Here is a 20,605-nt window from a genome sequence, read left to right as displayed (position 1 = left end):
AGGGATGTCAGGCTTTACCTGGTACCTTTTTAAGGGGTTTCCATGATTATTATTTTTCCTCCGTGTGTTATTTTTTCAACTTTTTGTTACGAAAAATTTCAAACATATGGGAAGTTGAAATATAACTGCAATGAAGGCCCACCATCTGAAATCAACAATCACTAACTTTTTGCTCTATCTATCTAGCTGTCTATAGATGTTTGTACAGTTTGGATTTATTTTACTAAGCCATTCAATTGCAGATTCCATTACCCTTCACCTCTAAATACTTCAATATATATGTCCTAAGAATAAGGAGGTTTTATTACTATAACATCAATATCACACCTAAGAAAGTTATTAATAATTCTTTAACATTTCCTAAGATTCATTCCACATTCAAATTTCTGCAATAGTCTTATATAGTTGGTACCCCCCCCCCAAACCATTCAAAAGTCATGCATGGCATCTGGTTGGATTTTCTTAAACCTAATTGAGGACTACGATTTTATTTTCTTACTATGTTTTTTAGTCTTTTTTATTCTTAAATACTCCCCTCATCACCTTCCCCCTCTTTAAAATGATGTTGACCTTTTGAAAAGACCAGTCCAGTTGCTTATGGAATGTGTCTCACATTTGAATTTATCTGGTTGCTTCCTTATGATGTCATTTAACTTATTCCTCTGTCCTTTATATTTATAAAGTGATAAGTCTAAAGACATGGTTTTGGGCAGGAAAACATACTAAGGGTTGCCAGCTACTTGGCACGTTAAGAGGCACACAATGATGGGATGTTTGTTATAAACGGTGCTAACTTGCCAGACAGGATAGATGCTGAGGCCTAGTCTCTGGGGAGTGATTCCACTGTAGATTCCTTGGTGGACATTGTTAATTAATTAATTAGTTAATGTCAATCCTCCTTTCTGTATTTTTTAAAAAGTTTTAATTCCAGTATAGTTAACATCCAGTGTTATGTTAGTTTCAGGTGTACAATATTCAACCATTCTGTACATCACTCAGTGCTCAGCACAATAAATGTACTCTTAATCCCCTGCACCTACCCCTCCCCCCTCCCACCTGCCCTCTGAGAAGCATTAGTTTGTCCATGGTGGATATTTTAGGTAGAACTTTTGGCAAAAAAACAAAAAAACAAAAAACAAACAAAACAGACACTTGTTCTACTACCTCCAGAGAAGTGCTGTTTAATTAGAGAATATACAGTTGCAGGAACCCAGGATTTATCTCTGTGGTTGGTTTCATTTTTCCTTTCTCTGCCTTCCCCTTTTGATGTGTAGGTCCTGCTCCCAGTGTCTTCTCCATGCATGTGGCACTTTGGGGTGGTCTGACCAAACCTGACATGATCTCTCCCCCACAACTCACTGGGGACACTCAGGTGCCCCGTCCCTAACTTCCTAAGAAAATTCTGATCACATCAGGTTGTCTTTCTTGGACTGGACCTCACAGGTGATGGGCAGGCTGCTGGCCAGCTCTTAGAAGGACTTCCCTCTCCCTTGGTCCAGTCGTGTGTGGCCAGGGGGTCAGGATCAAATGGATCTGCCATTCACCAGTGTGGGTAAGTGACTAACTTCACTGAGATTCAGAGTCCTCACCTGAAAATGTGTCTAGCTCATTGTGTTCTGATGAGGATTGAGTGAAATAATTCATATCAAGCATTTAGCACCGGGTCTATGAGATAGTAAGTGCTCAATAAACACTTTTTTCTCCTCTGCTACTACGACTTTTATGTTCACTGAGCAGGAACTGTGGGCAATGCTGGGGACAGTGGGGCAGATTCCCTGGAAAGAGAATGTGAGGAAGATAACACCAAAACATTTCCAGGATAGTAGAAAAACTTTCCATTCATCTACGATTTTTCCATGTTATAGAGTGATCATTTCAGGCCCTGGCTTGTGGTAGACAGAGTCTGGAACATTTGTTTTTTGCATGTATGTGCCATTAAACAAACAAACAAAAAAACCCCAATTTACTTGATGTATATGGGAATAGGCACTGATTTAGAGGAGGAAAGAAAATTTCTTACATAAGAAAACTATTGAATGAATTTCAAATGTAGTCTTCATATATTCTTGAACATTCTAATGTATTCCTTCTGACAGATATTGACTAAAGTCAATACAATACCTGTGAGAAGGAATACATAGTAATTATAGTAATTATTCTACAGTAATTCAGATCTTATGTGTCTTGTGAAGTTTGGCAGTGGGTTTAGTTCTTAATTTATTTTGCTAGCATCTCTCTGTGAGGGGTGTCTCTCTGTATTGTCACAGGCTGATACATCGAACTGGCTGTCTTGGCTTCTTAACCATGGCACCTTAGTTGCCCAATGAAAATATCTAACAAATGTTGACATTCTTCTCATGTTTGTGGTTTTGATTGCATTTTTATAACTGGGAAAAATTATCATCATGTTTTGAAGGATAAAAGATTATTTTGATAATGAGGAAACATTTGAAATCATTGACCTCAGCAGGTCAGTCTAAAGATTGGAAATTTTTCAAGGTGTTGTTTTTCACCTACGGATTTATTTATTTTTTTTTTAATTTTTTTTCAACGTTTATTTATTTTTTTGGGACAGAGAGAGACAGAGCATGAATGGGGGAGGGGCAGAGAGAGAGGGAGACACAGAATCGGAAACAGGCTCCAGGCTCTGAGCCATCAGCCCAGAGCCTGACGTGGGGCTTGAACTCACGGACCGCGAGATCGTGACCTGGTTGAAGTCGGATGCTTAACCGACTGCCACCCAGGCGCCCCTCACCTACGGATTTAATCAGCCTTTTAAAAAGTGGTAATTTGGGGAGTGCCTGGGTGGCTCAGCGGTTGAGCATCGGATGCTTTATTTTGGCTCAGGTCATGATCCCAGGTTTCATGAGATCAAGCCCCGCATCAGGCTCTGTACTGGGCATGGAGCCTGCTTCAGATCCGCCCCCCCCCCACCTTTCAACAAGTGGCAATTTGAAATGCTAATGAGGGTATTTCAGGATGGATTCTCTCGCAGGTGTTTAGAGGCATTATTATTTGATCATCTTTCTGGAAAGCTGTGTCAAGAACCATTAACGTATTTATGGCCATTGGCCCCAATAATTCCACTCCTGGGAATCTATCGTGCAGAAGTCACCAGACATGTGGATTAAGATTTATGCACAGAAGTGTTTAGTGCAGCAATCATTATAATGATAGAAAGAAGTGGGAAAAGTCTAAATGTCTGATAATGTGGGGCAGTTGGTGAGTTGTGTCTTATCCTTATGAGCATGTATTATACAGCCATAAGGGGTTGTTGAGGAAGAGTGTTATTCAATGAAAATGTTTAGCATGTTTTTAAAAGCAGGAAATAAAATTGTATATAGAGTAATGATTCTGCTATAAAAAATTAAACATGCCAAAATATTAATAATGATTTCCTCCCAGTAAGTGAGTTTGAAGGGACATTTTTTTTTTCATTTTGTTTTTTCCAAGTTTCTACAGGGTGTGTACATATGTAATTTTCATAATCAAGAAGAAAAATTGAGGTGAGGAGACAGATATGTGAACTGTAATTTTGGAGTGGAGTTTTAGGTTTAAAGGTTTAAGAAGAAAAATCATCCCAGTAGTCCACAGGAATAAATCGAAGTCAGAAATTCAATGAATTTGCCTAAATCCTGTGGTTACTTAAGATGGAATTTTAAAATAAGGCATCTGTTTATGGAGGAGTTTCAAATGTGAGAACTGGGCGAAGGTGAACTTGGAGGAATTTTGTCTTCCTTTTCTAATAACAACGAATCCATAAATCTTACTTGGATGTTTGAGAGGGGAGGAAAGCATCTTAATAAGAATGAATACTATGTACTCAGCCAAGAAAGAAATCATCCCCCAAAGAGTTAATATTCCAAAGAATTAATAGGTAACTCAATTGCTTCTTACTAAGTTGGGGTCTATTATGTTGATGGGTTCTGGATGATAGCTTGGGACACTACTTTGGAATATCACTTTGGGAAAATTAGAGAAAAATGTTTAATATGGCAACCTGTGTATTCTTTCTCTTTGGTTTAGTTTATTATTGAAACTCAGAGGACTACAGATTGCAAGGTCGGCTTAGTAATTTGGGGGTCAAAAAGATACTGGCTTTTTAAAAATACCCTTCCCCCTGCAAAGTATTTTTGTTGTCTTACAAGAGTTAAATTATTTGTTTTACGAGTAATTAAATCAAACATGTTTTTCTTGGTCCATACCTTTGCCAGGCATGTATGTTTGTCGCCAAATTCTAAAACTTCTCAAGGAAAGAAAAAGCTTGAGTTTTAGACCAGAATAGCGCTTTCAAGTCTGCATTATTGGTACAAATGGGCAAGATTGACTGTTCTTGAAATGTAATAAAACCTGCTGCCTATTCTTACGGTCTTGATGTCATATCTTTTTTCCTTCTTTTTAAAATATACCCATCTCATTATCCAGAGTGACTAAGAGGCTCTGCGTATGTGCCACTAAAATACTTGTCCTCGATTCGCTTTTCCTTTTGTTCTGATATCCATTGCTTAGGAAGTGACTTCTCCATCTTGTTTCATGAGTCATTCTGACGTGGTACCCCAAACTCCCTCATCGATTGTGCCTCCTACTTGAATATCATCCCTCTAATAAATGCTCATTTCCCTTACTTGTCCACTTGCATTTTTTTTTTCTATTTTAGAGTTTTGGCTTAAAGACTAATATTGCCTATTACATCTCTTGTGTGTTATTTTATGTTATTTAGTGGTATCAAACTTCTTTAATATATTAAGAAATATTTCCACTAACCAACTCAAAGGGCAAATGTCAAAAAGTGCATAAAAATGGACAAGTGGACAAGAACAGGAAAGAAACAAAATCCTTACTGTGAAATAGTAAATAGACAATGCAAGTAAGTGAATTAATTTGGTTTTATTTGTTCTAGTTACTTATTCCAAAAATTGGTATCTCCATGTGTGTTTCTGGAAGAAACACAAAGTTGGCTTTCTGGGTGTTCTCTCCTTAGCTGCCTTCTGTTTCTTACACTTAACACTGGTTTTATTTCTACAAGAATTCAGTCTCAAAATCTCTGGCTTGGCAATGGGAGGAGATAAAAACATTTTTACCTGTTAGTTATGTTTATTTAAACAAACTCATGCAACTATTGTTGCTTACAGTCACTGGGCTTATTTCTGCTGGCCTGGCAGAGTTTATGTTGGCAATGGTAAGGAGATGCTATCAGCAATTCATTGTGTACTGTTTGCGTAACGGGACTGGACAGCCTGCTTCAGCCAGTTTTTTTAAAAATGCATCGGATTAGTTGAATGATTTTATTAAGGTGCCTGTCTGGTTAGGAAGTTGCAGTCTGTAACTAATGACGAAGTGCTCGAGTCCCTAAGAGACCCTCAGCCACAACTGATAGACTGGGTTAACAGGTTACTCAGCTTCTAGAACATACCATACCGGCAGTGGGCTGGCCACCCTGCTGAATGGGAGACAAGCATCAGTGAATGAGAACATTGGCAAAGGCAAGATCCCCAGCTATGTTGTCCTTTGATGCCTCAGGTCCTTTGAACCTTAGAGGATCCAGGGCTATTCCAGAAACTTCAGCCAATGGAAGATCTTCTGGGTTTTCCTTAGTTAACAGCATTTAACAACGTTTTCCTTGAGGAACAGTCATCCTGTTAACCACCGATGAGATAACTTGAAACAGGAACCTTAAAGATACCTAGTGCTTGAGTTTACTTCTTTGCTCTTAAAGTGAAGTCACTGCTTGACTCCATGACCATAGAAGCATAGAAAATACGAATTTTTTCAGCCTAAGCCACTAGCATGTCTCCCAGCAAAGATTCTCAAAGTGTGGCCCATGGGGCAGTAGCAGAAATAGCACCTGGGAGCTCATTAGAAATGCAGACTCTTGGAGCACCTGGATGGCTCAGTTGGTTAGGCATCTGACTCTTGATCTCAGCTCAGGTCATATTCTCAGGGTCGTGAGTTCAAGCCGCACATTTGGTTCCGCGCTGAGTATGAAGCCTACTTTAAAAAAAAAAAAAAAAGGAGTAGAATCTCAGGCTCTACCCCAGACCTGAATCAGAATCAGCATTTTAACAGGCTCCTCAGCTGATGTGTGGCACAGGAAAGTTTGAGAAACACTGTGATTATTTTATTTATTTATTTTTTTAACGTTTATTCATTTTTGAGAGACAGAGCATGAGTGGGGAAGGGGCAAAGAGAGGGAGACACAGAATCCAAAGCAGACTCCAGGCTCTGAGCCATCAGCACAGAGACTGATGTGGGGCTTGAACTCATGAACTGCGAGATCATGACCTCAGCTGAAGTCAGTCGCTCAACTGACTGAGCCACCCAGGCGCCCTAAGAAACACTGATTCTTAGGGCAGTCTACATTTGGCTTGCAGATACTGTCAGCGCAATAGAGGTTTCACGTGAAAGTCTTCGGTCAGGATTTGGGGGTTATGGAAATTGACATGTGGTTTGTCCTCTTCCTCTACTAAAAGAAAGTAGAGCCCTGGTGAATTCCAGTTAACCAGTACTCAGGACTCTAGCCACTTAGTACAAATCCTTCTGTGATTCGGATATAGTAAAAGTGGCCAGATGCAGGGTTGAAAATTCTGGTAACCCCACTCTCCTCACTGTACCATCCTTCCACCCCTGGGAGTACCCAAATCATAACATTCTTTGTCCATGGAAAGGTCCTACTGGAATTCTCCCTCTGATGCAGATGATGTATTTTTTTTTTTTCTCATAATGTGCCTTTCACTGATCTAGTAGGTGTCCTGTGTTGTCCTGGGCAGCTGGACCACCACGCCCTGACATGTGACTCATAGGCAAGACAGCACTATGTGATAAAAGAGGTCGGGGGGAGTGGTCCATTCCACCTCTGGGCACTGAGGCCCGTGTGTTATGTAATGCATTTCCTGACTTTAATTATTTACCGGTCTTGCCCTGCCTGTCCCCTGTCCTGGCTACTATTTGCCTTGTTCTGCAACAGAGGAATTTGACCTCTCCAGGGTTTAAATCTCACTCAACCCTGCTATTTCTCAGTATGGTTTTTCCTCAGATGGCAGTTCGCTGGGGGCAGAGGCAGATTTTCCAAACTCCACTGTGGCTCAGGTCATCAAGTATGTCTTCATATAGAGAGAGATTTGGGCAGAGGCTAAGCTGATTACAGGGCTCAAGTGAGGCCCTGAACACATTTCAGATTTGGAATGCAAATTGTTGTCTGCAGTAATTATAGCTTGTGCCATGGCCCTGCTCAGCCCCCATGGTCATTATCCTGGTGCAGAATAAACAGCTTCGTGCTTTCAGAGTGGGAGGTAATGAGGGGGAGAGGGGCGCTTGAGAGACATTAAGGGTGTTTCAGAGCCCATCCACAAGTCTGAGTAGGTGTAGGACAGACCCAGATGTGTGTTGGGAGCCAACCGCTGACAAACTCTGTGACCCATGGACCAGGAATTCAACCTCTCTGAGCCTCAGTGTCCTCCAGTCTTTGCCTCGGAAGGTTGCCATGGTGATGAGATGGTGATGATGTGATGAGCATTCATCATGGTGCCTGACACCTGGGAGGTGCTGAACGAGTGGGAGTTTCATGGCCTAGCAGGTGCCATAAGGGCAGGGATCTGTCACACCCTTCTTAAATGGCAATTCCCACACACACATCAGTTACCCCTTCATCCTGCAGAGGGACTATGGTGCCTCCTTCTCATGCTTCACAGGTGTGCAGAATTGACAGAGGCTTAGAGTACTGGTTTTGGGTCAGACCTCCTGCAGGTGAGTCTAGCTGTGTACCCTTTGCAGTTTGATTAACATCTCTGAGCCATGGGATTTCTTGTTTGTAAAATAGACATCATAATTGTGTATGATTTACTGTGTTGTGGGGGGAGATTATCTGTGAAAAATGCATGTAAAGTTGAATGCCAGTACTTGACTTAATGTGTGATGGAGGTACTATTGCTGTCCCCTTTGCACAGATGAGGAAATCAAGGTTTTAAGGACTAAGTGACTCCCCCAAGTCTGTGGCTCATGTGTGGTGGAGCCTAGACTCTGGCTCAGCAAACTGCCTATAAGTTTCACATTAGTGTCAGTGTCACTGTCCTAAAGGTGTTCAGAAATCACTGCATGAGTATTGCCAGCATCTGCTCCCAGGGCTTTACCCCTCAGACCTCTCATTTTTGTTGACAAATTCTTTTATTTATTTATTTATTTATTTATTTATTTATTTAATTTTTGAGAGACAGAGAGAGAGAGGGGTAGAGGGAGAGAGAGACAGAATCTTAAGCAGGCTCCATGCTGAGCATAGAGCCTGATGTGGGGCTCGATCCCATAACCCTAGAATCAGGACCTGAGCCAAAATCAAGAGTGAGACACTCAACCAATTGAGCCACCCAGGCCTCCTGACAAATTCTTTCTCAAATTGGGTTAGAGTAGGTGATAATAACATTATTATTTACTATATTACATAATGTTATGTATAATATAACATATTTCTATGTTAAATATAAATTTAACATTTAATTAAATGGAAATTTACATTTATATTAAAGTATAAATTTATATTGCCTTGTGTGGTGGATTCTCTTATTACCCCCATTTGACAGATGGTAAAATGGAGGTAAAGAGAAGTTAAGTAAATCATCAGAAGTTACAGAGTAAGCATAGCACTGGGGTTTGAATTTGGGTTGTTTGACTCAGAATGTCTATTCCTAACCTCGGTGCTAAGCTGCTTTCATTGATTTCCAGTCTACTTCCCAGATGCTATGCCCCCGCCACCTTGGCTGGCCTTGGGGTTCCCAGACCTCCTCAGCCGCAAATGAGGGCCTGTTACTATGTGCTTGGCCTTACCTAGCCTCAGAAGGTGGTTCTGAGGACCCTTCTCACAAGCCCCAGGTGCTCATTCAACACAGGAGGCCATATGTGCCTCAACCTTGTACATTTTTAAAAAATAAAAATCAGCCTTTCATTTTAATAATGACACAACCCAGAGGTGAGGTTCCTGTTATCACACTGGGAGAATCTGGGCAAAGGTGATTGGAGTTGTAAAGTCAAGTGGCGGGGAATTCCTTCTTTTCTCCATAAATTACTGATGTGAGAGCTCTGTGTAATTTCACATTCTGGGAGAGAATGGCTGTGCTTAACTCCTGTTGGGAGAGGAAATTTATCTCACTTTTCATTCAGCAAGGAGAGGGAGTTAGGAATCATAGAAATGGAATTTTGTTGTTGTTGTTAAATTCCTGGCTTTGAGCTGATATATATGTGTACTTTAAAATAGGAAATAAGGGGCAAAGACATATCACCAGTATTATATAGTCATGGCCCCTGTTCTTAACAAAAAGAATTGATATCTGGTCGTGTGTCTGTTCTTGCTGAAAATCTTGCTCTCGTTCGCCATTTTCCACAGGATACAGTTGGAATTTCTACCTTGGCTCCAACCTTCTCATCTCCCAGCCTTCACACCCCATCCCTGCCACAGCTCTTTAAACATCTCCCCACCTCTCTCCTTTGCTCTGGCTACCCTCTCCTCAGCCTGGCACCTCCTACACATCCCTAATGAACTGCTCCAATAGCTCTTTTGCTGGGGGGAACCTGAGAATTGTCCCTGGCTGCTTCCTCAGTGTTCCTGCTATTCCAAGCCATGGAACACAACAGATTGAGCAGCAAGCATTGTTTGCAGTTCTGCGTTCCTTCTGGCCCGTGAGTTCTCCTGTGATATTTTTGTATGCCCAACGCTTTGAGTACAGAGCTGGGCACTTTTCTGTTGAATGAAGGACCCCTGTGCCCTCTTTACATATGCCTGGCTGCGTTTCTTCCCTAAGCAGGGTCTGTGGATAATAGAAGAACCGGTGATAGAGCTGGAACATCAGGCTGTAGGCTCCATGAGAACGGAGTCTGTCCTGTTGCTGCAGAGTCTACACTGTGGTTGATGTTCGTTTAGTCGCTATCAGACAACTGCTTGAATGAACGCTGTGGTAATGAGCCATGTTACAGACCTAGATTCAAATCCCTATCCCACCACTGCTGAGCTTGGACAACTTCCTTAACCCCTCTGAACCTGCTTCCTCATCTATCTAAGGATAATAAAACTACCTATCTCATAGAGTGGTCATAAAATGAAATGTTTAATGTCTGGTGCATAGCAGGCTTCCAATCAGTGATGGTTGTTAATGTTATTAATAATTAAATACATTAATCAATCACAGGATATATGCTGGAAAGAGAATCAACAGGGTGTCATTTAGAGGATAAGATGGTGGGACAGGGGAGTGGGATCCATTAGGCAGCTTGGGAGGGAAGGTTTCCTGTAAGCTGGGACCAAACTATGAGAAGAATCCTGCTGCATTGTGAAGATTTGGAGGAAAGAGTTTTCTGGAGAACACATACAAAGGCCCTGGGGCAGGAAATACCTTGATGAGGAACAGAAAGTGTGACCAGAGCTTGGGAGAAGGAGGGAGAATACAATGAGGTAAGGTCTAGGGAGGAGACAGAGGCCAATTGATGTAGGGTCTTTTGGGCCAAGGGACAGTGTTTGGGTTGAATTTGAAATGTGAAAGAAGTGATTCAATGCTTATGCTCAGAATCATTCTGTGGGATCAGATTTTGGATGACTTCAGCTTTAACCTATCTTGTTTTCTGTGTCTATGAACTAACCCCTAGCAATAAAACCCAGGTTTATTTTTGTTTTTGTTTTGAGAGATTGCACCAGCAGGGGAGGGACATAGGGAGAGGGGGACAGAGGATCCAAAGCAGGCTCTGTGCTGACAGCAGTGAGCCCAATGTGGGGCTTGAACTCACTAGCTATGAGATCATGACCTAACCTAAAGTAGGATGCTCAACTGACCAAGCCACCCAGGAGCCCCAAAACCCAGTTCTGATTGATTTAAGCAGAAAAGGAATTTATTATTTACTACAGGATACAAGACGCTCAGAAAATTGGGGAAGTATTAGGAAACCAGGATCAACCTCAAATTACACCACCAAACATTTCCTACAAGCACACCATTGCTGCCACTGCTGGGTGGATGTAGATAGCATGGGTTGTGCCAACTAATGTGGCTGTTCAGTCAGCACTCACTGCTGCCACTGTGAGCTGCTGCCACCCCCATAGGAATAGAATTTGCAGTGTCCCTGCTGTTCGCACACTGGCTTTTGATGCCAAGTCTAGGGTCCGGGTATCTGATTGGCTGAGCCTAGCTCATGCTCTCATTCCCTAGCTGCAAGGGAGGCTGGGAAAGAAAGTGTGTGGCACCCTTATCTCTTTTGGTAGAACAAGGGCTCTCGTTCATGGGTTGGGGCTTTCCCAAACCTAGGAAGACCGTTGAACTGCAGAGTGTCCAGAGGGATAAATGTCCCTCACAGAGACATGTGGAATAAGTGACTCATGGAGAGTCCCTTGGCCTCAGCAGCTTTCATCAGTAGGTGGTAGCACTTTAAGAAAGTCCAGACTGCCTTTCTCTTAGACAATGATTTAAGAAAAATAGTGCCAAATTTGGAAGCAACTATTTCTCAATCCGTTGAGAGGTTAGGAACTATTTTTTTTAATTAGTTTAATTTGTGCAGGTGTGTGGGGTAACATGTTTCCCCCATGTTTATCACAGATTTGCATTCCTGTTGGAAATGTCCTAGCCATTGTCAGAGCTTATAATTGCTTCTTGTTATGGCCACGTGGGGCTTATTGTCCAAGATTTTGCTGCAAAGTTTATTGTTTATCTTACACCGTCTCCAGGAAGCTGCATGCGGAAATCTCTGAGCCTTACCAGGAAGTCTGACTTAAAGGGACAGTTTCCAGGACAGAGCACTAACCAGGGAGAAGGTACTGAGCTTCCCTTGGGTGACAGCTGGAAGCCTTTTCTGAGTACTCCCCTCTTGGTTTGCTGGTTTGGGTGATGCCTTTCTGATTCTGATTTAAGGAAAACAGCGGCAGTATTTACTCTTCAAGCACACATGGATACACACCAACCAAAATAAAACAAAAAAACCACTTTCACTGTGGTGTAGGCAGAATGAATGCTCTGAATCACAGGGGAAGACACACTTTTTCAATCTCTTGATATTTTCTTGGGAGGTGTTTTTATATTAGTCTTGAAGTTTTGAGAGAGACACGGGGATTTCAAGGAAGTCAGCATTATAACATTGAAAAAGTAAATAGGACTTAAGTTTTCACCACCTTCATATTTTTGTTTTTTTCTATTGGAATGAAGAAGGGAAACAGGAAATTGCAAACTTCCATTGCCTTTTTCTTCTTAGGTGTCCAGTTGTGACAGCTGTCATTCAAATCAGGATAAAAATAAAATTATTTCAGATTTGGTACCAACTTTTCAACTTGCTAGGAGGAAAATTTGAACCAATGTCCATAATTACACCAAAAAACCTCCTTGTCTGCTTGAAAAAAATAAGTACAGAAATTATGACTGTGCTCTTTTTGGCCTTTAAAAAAATTTTTTTTAAGTTTATTTATTTTTGAAAGAGAGAAAGAGAGGGAGACGGAGTATGAGCAGGGGACCAGTTGAGAAAGGGAGACACAGAATCCGAAGCAGGCTCCAGGCTCTGAGCTGTCAGCACAGAGCCCAATGTGGAGCTTGAACCCACAAACTGCGAGATTATGACCTGAGCTGAAGTAGGATGCTTAACTGACTGAGCCACCCAGGTGCCCCTCGCCCCCCCCCCCTTTTTTTTTGGTCTTTGAAAAAATATTTTATTATGAAAAATTTAAACTCATGCAAAAATGGAAAGAATAGTATAATGACCCCCAGTGGTCTCATCATCTTTTGTTCTGCTTTTAAACACATGTATCAGTTAGATTCCTACAGACCTCTCTACAACCCCTCAAGGGATAATGGAATCATTATTCCTGTTTCACAGATGAGGAAACTAAGGGTCAAGGAAGCTAAGAAGGGAGTTACCGGGTCATTCAGCTAGTCAATGGTAGAGCCAGAGATCACAGAGCTTCTGCACCAATTTGCTGTTCATTGTTGCAGCCAGCTAAGCTGTTCCCAGAGATTATCCTTACAGAGAAATCTGGAGTCAAAATAATGATGAAAAACTGTTTTATAAAAGTTATTTCTACTTTTGTTATATATTTTTAATTCAGAAATTAAGTTTGTCAAGACTTGTTTTTCGATACGAGCACATTCCTTTTTAAAATCCTCCTGAGTATTCAGGTGTTAGGAATACCACTGCTCATATTCAGATTTTCCACTTCTAATCAATCTTGACAGTATAACGCCAAATAGTAACTCTCATTTCCAAGTAAGGAAGCTCTTTGGCTGATAGATATCAGCTAATCAGTTTTTAAGCCTTTCTTTTTTCTAAGAATCGGGCAGAGGTCAGCAACCCACTGGAGTTTCAGTTTTAACTGACAGTATAACAAAGAGGTGTTGACAGTCCTTTGAAAAAGCTGTACTCAGGGTGTTCGTGTTTCTGAGCAATGAATTGAATGGGCTTATTTGCTAGTGCCCCATCTGTGGCATGTGCAAGTTCTTCAGGCTATCCTTGCTTGTGTTCATAAAGGAGGTGGGGCCCCAGAGACCAGGCCTGTGGCCGCTTCACAGCACACATCAGAAGGCAGCTCTCTGTATTTCTCATTTGCTTTTTTTAAAATAGCTGTCGATGTGCCGGTTGCCAAAATAATGTGAGGAATTTGATTATAAAAGTTCAGATTTGTTTTGAGAGAAAAAATACAGTGCTCCAGCTATTGCTCGTAACAAACCAGCAAGATAAGCATCCAAGATTAGCCATGATTAGCAGTCTGTTGAGCCTTCCATGTTCAAGCCTCATTTATTTTTAGTGCTTGTGTTGAAACCATAGATGAAGACTTTTCTATTTATTCATTCTTGACCTTGGGCAGCCAGGTTTGCTCCCACATTCTTCTCATCATTTTGTAATCTTGTTGAGCTGGGATATTAAGCAGGGCTCTAGAACAGCATCAACATTTTTAAATGGTCAGAAGTCTCTTGAGTTAAACCATCTTGCATCCAGCCAGCCTTGGCTTGGAATGGGGTCTGGACCCCCCATTTGTCAGTGATTCATGGTGAAGAAGCCAGAGTAGTTGTTCAAGTTTTGCTTGGATTAACCACATTGCCAACACTGAGGAGTAAATATGAAGACATTCAGTAAGAGTGCATGACCACAAGTAACTTCCAGGCTCTAAATACTTGAAAGTTCTGTTTATTTCTCACTGACTTGCTATGCATTTTGCCTTCATCTCAACCTAGTAACACCAACCAGTATCACCCTACCTCCCCTGCCCATCACGACACAAATTTTTGCTTTTTCTTAGTCTTACTTGAATTCGATAACAGCTTCCAAAGCCTAAGATCTGTGAAATAATGATTTTATGATACTGGAGACTTGGTTAAATCAATGTGCAATACACCATTTTAATCTGATCCCTGCTACCATCCCGTTTTTGTGAGATTGGGTCACTACCGATTTCTCCATTCAGTTTGTGGAATCATTTTAAAATGTCAGGCTTCAAATGGAATATGGTCAAAGACCCTGAAATTCCCAGCCAAGACCAAGCTTTTGTGAAACCTGTGGCTTCTTGGGTACAAATAAGAAAGGGATTGAAGAACCAGAGTAAAATTCAAATGGAGAAAACCCCCATTAGTCACCAGCTTTTAATGAAGTCAGTTCTACTGAAAGTTCACCATTTTATTTTGTGTAAATGAACTGATCACAACCCTGATGAATATGTTTCTTGTAACATTTTTGGTGAGAAAACTGCTTGAAACTTCTCAACAGAAAATGCTGTGAGCTATATAGAATGACAGCCCAGGGAAACATATCACTTTGAATTCCAGCATCGTGAAGAAGCATGTGGTAGTGTCTTAGGTAGGTCTGCATTCTGGCACTAGTTTCTTTAACGTCCAATATGAAGGTGCCAGCAGTATGGTTATTTAACCAGATGTTGGAGAACAGGGGCCAGTTTTTGCATTATAGGTACCTTAAGGGTATTTCCCCATTATAAATATATAATGATTCAGCTCCACACACTTAAAGAAAAACATTATACCCTGAGAACCTACGCCCCCAGAATTTCATAGGTTTTTTTTTTCTTTTTAGCATTTCACTCTGATCTGATCTATGTAGAATTTATTTTGGATAGTGTGAAGTAGAGCTTTAAAGGGAGGCTTTTCTTTCCAAGAAATGAATTATCCCATTTGTTAGCGATCCTTTTCTCCTCCAGTGGTTTGCGGTCCAACATTTATTATATGTCAAATTCCAGAATATCCTGGGGCAGGTTTCTGGCTGTCTGCTCCAGAGGCTGTATGCATATAACAGGAGCTTGGAAGTCAGCCCACCCAGGCTCCACTCCCGACCCTGCCACCTCTAGGCTCTCTTGGGCAGGCTCCTGCCACCTGTTTGAGTCTCAGTTTTTAAAAATCTGTACAGTAGAGATAACAGTGAGCCCTCTCTCAGGACACTTGTGAAGGTCAAGTGAAAAACGGCAGAGCAAGTTCCCCTGTGAAAACATAAAAAATCTGCAGTCACCGTTTATAGTTTTAGTAACTATGGCTTTAGGATGTTTTAATATCTGCACACAGGTGCACTTTCATCATGAATTATGTTCTCAGTGTTGACGGAGCTAAGACTAAGTAACTGAGAGGCGACATTTCAAGTGCATCTTTCATGTTTGCAGAATGTTCACAGGCCAGGGGCTAATGAATTCAGGTACTTCCATACCACAGCATGCTCTGCAGTATGGGTCTAAAATGTGTATGAGGTGGAAGGATGCTCTGGATGTTAAGTGAAAAAAGCAAATGGTAGGATAATGTTACCATTCCATTTTTGAAAAATACAAACAAAAAATGTGTACACAGCAACTTGTGTGTGTTTAGATAGAAGGAAGTGTCTGGGAAGAACTGCCAAATTGGTGGCACTTGGGTCAAATCCAGTCAGCAACTGTGTTTTGTGTGGCCTGTATAGCACTTTTTATTTTATTTTATTTTATTTTATTTTATTTTATTTTATTTATTTATTTATTTGAAATTTATTGTCAAATTGTTTTCTATACAACACCCAGTGTTCATCCCAACAGGTGCCCTCCTCAATACCCATCACCCACCCACTCCTCCCTCCCACCCCCCATAAACCCTCAGTTTGTTCTCAGTTTTTAAGAGTCTCTTATGTTTTGGCTCCCTCCCTCTCTAACCATTTTTTTTCCATCCCCTCCCCCATGGTCTTCTGTCACTTTTTAAAATAAAGAATTTGTTGCCAGCATTTTAAAAATTGTGAGATTTTGTATTAACCTGGAGTTTCCAGCTTCTCTTGAAAAGTTGGAATGTCTGGCCCCCAGTAAGCTGGAGCTGACTGAGGGCCAATACACTCAGTGGTGCCCTAGGGCCCACCCCGGCTTTCCTTTCAGGTACCTGACCCTTGGCTCTGAAGGCATTTGGGTTTATATCCCCCTTTATTGACAGCTGACTTTGACATGGTTGCCTCTGGCAAGTGGGATTGGGGTGGACAAAAAAATCAGGTCCTTTGGGAAGACTCACTTTTTTACGCTATATATTTATGTATGGTTTGAATGTATTATAATGATGCCATGTTACTTTTAAAATTTAAAAATTAGGTGTGCCTGGGTAGCTCAGTCAATGGAGCGTCCAACTACTGAATTTGGCTCAGGTCATGATCTCACAGTTAATGGGATTGAATCCCGTGTCGGGCTCCGTGCTGACAGTGCGTGGAGCCTGCTTGGGATTCTGTCTCTCCCTCTCTCTGCCCCTCCCCTGCTTGTGCTCTCTCTCTCAAAATAAATACATAAACTTAAAAAAAATTAAAATTTAAAAATTAGTAGAAAAACATATTTGAATGCTTGGTAGTATCGTAGGTGCCATGGAGAGAAAACCCAATTTACTGTTCCTTTATAAGCTGCCATTATAAAGCTAAAAATGAACTTGAGCTCTGAACAGCAGGAACATCTTATTATTGAAAGTTTCCTCCAAGATGCCCTCTGCGTGGACCAATTTCTTGCTTCTAGTCAAAGCAGGGCTGTGAGAGGAAATGGCCGTGCCCTGTTCTTTCCTTCCTTTTCCTCTGCCAGGGCACCTGCTGGCTCTCCTGCCCTTCCTGCCTCCTTCACTGCTACCTGCCCTGGGACCCACTCAAGTTCCACCTCTTCCACGAAGTGCTGCAGCCCATGGGTTTCGGTTCTTCTTTCTTATTCATAGTCAGCAGCCAGAAGTCAGGCTTCATCATTCTCAGATCCGTTGATGTGAATGTGCCCTCCCTCCCCTAGAAAAGAAATAAAGTCTAGTGTGTGCCATGGTCGTTTCACATTTCCTTTGGATCCTCATTGGGGTGATCCTGGCCCTGGTTTCTGGAGCTCAATTAAGTGGCTTGTTTGAAAATCCTCCAGCAGAGTAGTGGCTGGGCTTCTGGGAACCTCCATGGGTCCTCAGGAGATTGACATTCTTCATTAGCTGAGCTGTTTCCAGAGCTGGCTAATCTCAGCTTGTTTTCAGTCCTGTAAGAATTCAGACCCCTTTCTATGCAGGAGGCTAGGGTAAGAGGCCATTTTAGGAACGCCTACCCTCCCTCCCCGACCAGCCACCACCTACCCCAGGCTTGCTTTGTGGGGAGTCAGACTTTTGTAAATAGGGGATCCCAAGATTGAGCTGAAGTCCACCTTTTGTGGGCACTGCTGTTTTTTGGGGGTTTTTTTGACATGCATCGCCAAGTATTTCCTGAGTGCCAGACCTGGTAGGTACCACATGTGGGCTTTGAGGTGACCCAGGTGGTTGCCTGAAAGGGCTGAGCTTTTTCATGGTGATTTCACTTCCTTCTTTCTCCAAACAGATAGGACACCTTCAGGCTCCTTGAAGCAAGACCCAAGTCTGTCAGAGCAGTGCTTTCAAAGCATTTGCTTTTCTTGCAAAGCACCCCGTGGGTCTGCACTTTCCTGCTGTTGCCCTTGCCAGTTCTTCTACCTAGAAAGCCCCTCAGATTTCTGCCCATGTGTCTCCTGCTCTGAGACACCTTCCCAGACTTTGTCCCCATAAAAAATACATTTGCTCAGCTCAGCTATTTCTTGGCCCCCTCAGTATTTTTTCTTGCAAACCCTGGCAGCCTTTAATTCGCTCTCTGATCATCAGTGGTTCATCTTTGTGCTTCCAGAGCCCAGTGCCTTCTTCTGTAACGTCTGCAGGGCCAAATGCACTCTTCAGAGGCCCTCTGTGAGGCACCAGGTCACTGCAGCGTGAGGATGGAGAGAGCCTGCTTTCTTGTCTGCTCTAGAGTTGAGTCTTGGATTGAAGCTTGTTCTCTCTTTGCTGGGTCCCCCACTTTGCTCAGGGCTGAGACAAGTGCAGGCTCTTAAAAGTCTGTGCATTTGTAAGACAGCCTCAGGGAAACCTTTGCCTGAATCTTTGCAGCTAAGAGTTGCAGATCAAATAGTACTCCACTAGAAAACTGAAAACTGAAAACAAATCATGGAAAGCTGCACCAGAATTATGTCTCCTTGGATCTGAGACCCACTGGTACTGCGTAAGGAGGGTGAGGGTGTTGAATTGTTTGTGGAGAGGGGTTTTCACCTGAAACTGCAGGTCGCTGTGAGACAATCTGTGTCACCCAAGGAGTCGGGGTTTTGTAAAAGGCAGGTGACTCGGGCAAGGTGTTCATCCTTGTGAAAAGACCCCGTTTCATAAAATGAGAACTTTCAGCCATGAGTTATTCCCATAATAACTCTGAGAAAAGCAGTAAGGCCTTTTGTGATCCACATCAAAAGTGGAAAGGGAGTTTTCCAGAGGCAGCTATTTTGAAGGGGACTCTGAAGAGAAGATTTGTCTCAGGAAAAAAAAAAAAAAAGAAAGAAAGAAAAAAGAAACGGATGGGTGTGGTATTTATCACCACTCTCATTTATTAGTTGCTATGAAATTGGGATTCAGTGAGGGCTCTGTGTCCTGGGCAGGGCTGCTGCCTCTTGGGTTAAGTTCAAGTGGACTATTGATTCTGCTCTGAAGACAGAGTTCTCCCAGCGTCCCTTCTCTCTCCGTCTCAGACTGATGTTTGGGTTTCGGTCTGCAAAGCTCCAGACTCAAGGCCCAAGATTCTAGCAGCGAACTCTTTCTTTAGAGCTGCCGGGAGTGCCCAGCATGGTTTTAGGTGGGGGTCCAGTGAGCATTGTTTCTTACAGGCTGGGGATTGCCAGCCAGACGCTGAATTTCTGGTGTGCCTCTGAATGCCTGAAGGCAGAGTGCTCTGAAAAAGCAGCAGCAGGCGAGGAAACCGCTGGAGGTGGGGAGCTTTGGCTGATGTGGTCTCAGCTTCTGACACTTTTAACTGATGGCCCCCTGTCACTTCCTGTCATGCAGCCCAAGTGGCGGGGAGGAGTTCCTTCAGGGAAACCATGCTCTGCTCAGCTCAGAGAATCCCGTCTGCTGGGCTCCGTTGCAGTTAGGGGCGGGGGACTCTGCGTGGATGAGGTCGGAGCGCCCCATGGTGTGGTGCTGCTTCTTTGTCCGGGCTCAGGTAAGCTCCCTGCGGCAGAGCCAGCCAGGGGTGGACCAGCTCCCGACTCCCACTCGTGCCTGGCTGGGTGGTGCCAGGAACTGAGGTGTGGGAGGGCGAAAATGCCATTTACCTCCCAAGAAAATGAGCAAGGAGCTGCTGTTCAAAGCACCTGGGATGATGGAGAGGGACTTCTGTGTCACTTTAGTGTGAATCAGGAAAGAGCTGTGTGGTTGTGTTTAAGACCACAAATGGTTGCTTGGTGGAGATAGTGAGTTAAGTGAGTGCCTAGCTGTTAGGGCTTCCTTTAGCATCTGTGATTGGAGGAGAGTGTGTGTGTGGTGGGGGGTGACTTTCGCTCTTTGTTCCAGGATGCTAGTATTTTAATTTTTATAAGAGATGTGTTTTCAGTTAAGAGGGGAAAAGGGGGGGAAAGGATGCATTTGGCCTGTGGTGTTTTTTGTTTGGGGAGTTTTTTTTAAGTGTATTTCCAAGATCTTCTCTTCTCCTTTGGGTTGAAAGATGGCTGAAGTCAATTTTGGAAGTTCATTCTGTTTGGAACAACTTTTTCGTAGGTTTCCTTAAAGTGAGTCTCGGTATTTTCAATGTGTTCATCATTGAGAAGATGAAGTCAGATATTATCAGGGGAGATTCAGACTCACTGGTGTTCTCATTAAAGAGTGTTGGTGCCTGGTTTGGTTATATCTAAAGGAACGTCTGGAAATGTTACATTTTGATAGACTAAAGAGTGGTTAGGAGGCCTGATGGGTTACTCCCTCTGTCCCTGTTCTTTGTTTGTGGGTCGGTGTTCAGCTTTGGATAAGCTACCCCTGTTTTCCAAAGAAAATGTCTGTTGCTTTTTCTGTTTCTCTCACTGGAATCCTGAGACTGATTTTTGTGGTGCTAATTCCAACTTTCATATATGATTATTCTAGACATACATTTTTAATCTTTTCATGTGATTTGGGTGGTTTTGTCATTTTTCTCTTTTCCCATCTGACTCATCCAGCTGTTTGCTAACCTGATAAAGAATCATTTTTGAACCTTTGAGATACAGAAATTGAGAGCATTTAAAATGACTTAGGACAGTTCAGTGATAGTTAATGCAACATAAATAAAAATAATACAATATTATCTGGCATTTATTAGATACTTTTCACGTTAGTAAGCATTTACCCATGTTAGTTCA

The 20,605-nt window shown here is 42.3% G+C and overlaps 1 protein-coding gene across 2 annotated transcripts in view; it reads left to right on the top strand.

Annotated features, from left to right (window-relative positions):
• Positions 1–20,605, top strand: part of ARHGEF3 (Rho guanine nucleotide exchange factor 3) — a 305,003-nt gene that overhangs the window by 106,416 nt on the left and 177,982 nt on the right. Inside the window, exon 1 of one of the 2 annotated variants that reach the window (XM_043587700.1) lies at positions 19,322–19,437. The exons of the other annotated variant lie outside the window; for it this stretch is intronic. Within the exon in view, the coding sequence (XP_043443635.1) occupies positions 19,387–19,437 (51 nt within the window). The 5' untranslated portion in view covers positions 19,322–19,386. Of the gene's footprint in view, positions 1–19,321; positions 19,438–20,605 lie in introns of those variants that run through there. 2 annotated transcript variants of the gene reach the window in all.

Source organism: Prionailurus bengalensis, chromosome A2 (genome assembly GCF_016509475.1).
Source record: "Prionailurus bengalensis isolate Pbe53 chromosome A2, Fcat_Pben_1.1_paternal_pri, whole genome shotgun sequence".
Taxonomy (NCBI): Eukaryota; Metazoa; Chordata; class Mammalia; order Carnivora; family Felidae; genus Prionailurus; species Prionailurus bengalensis.
This window is presented reverse-complemented; position numbering and strand designations above follow the sequence as displayed.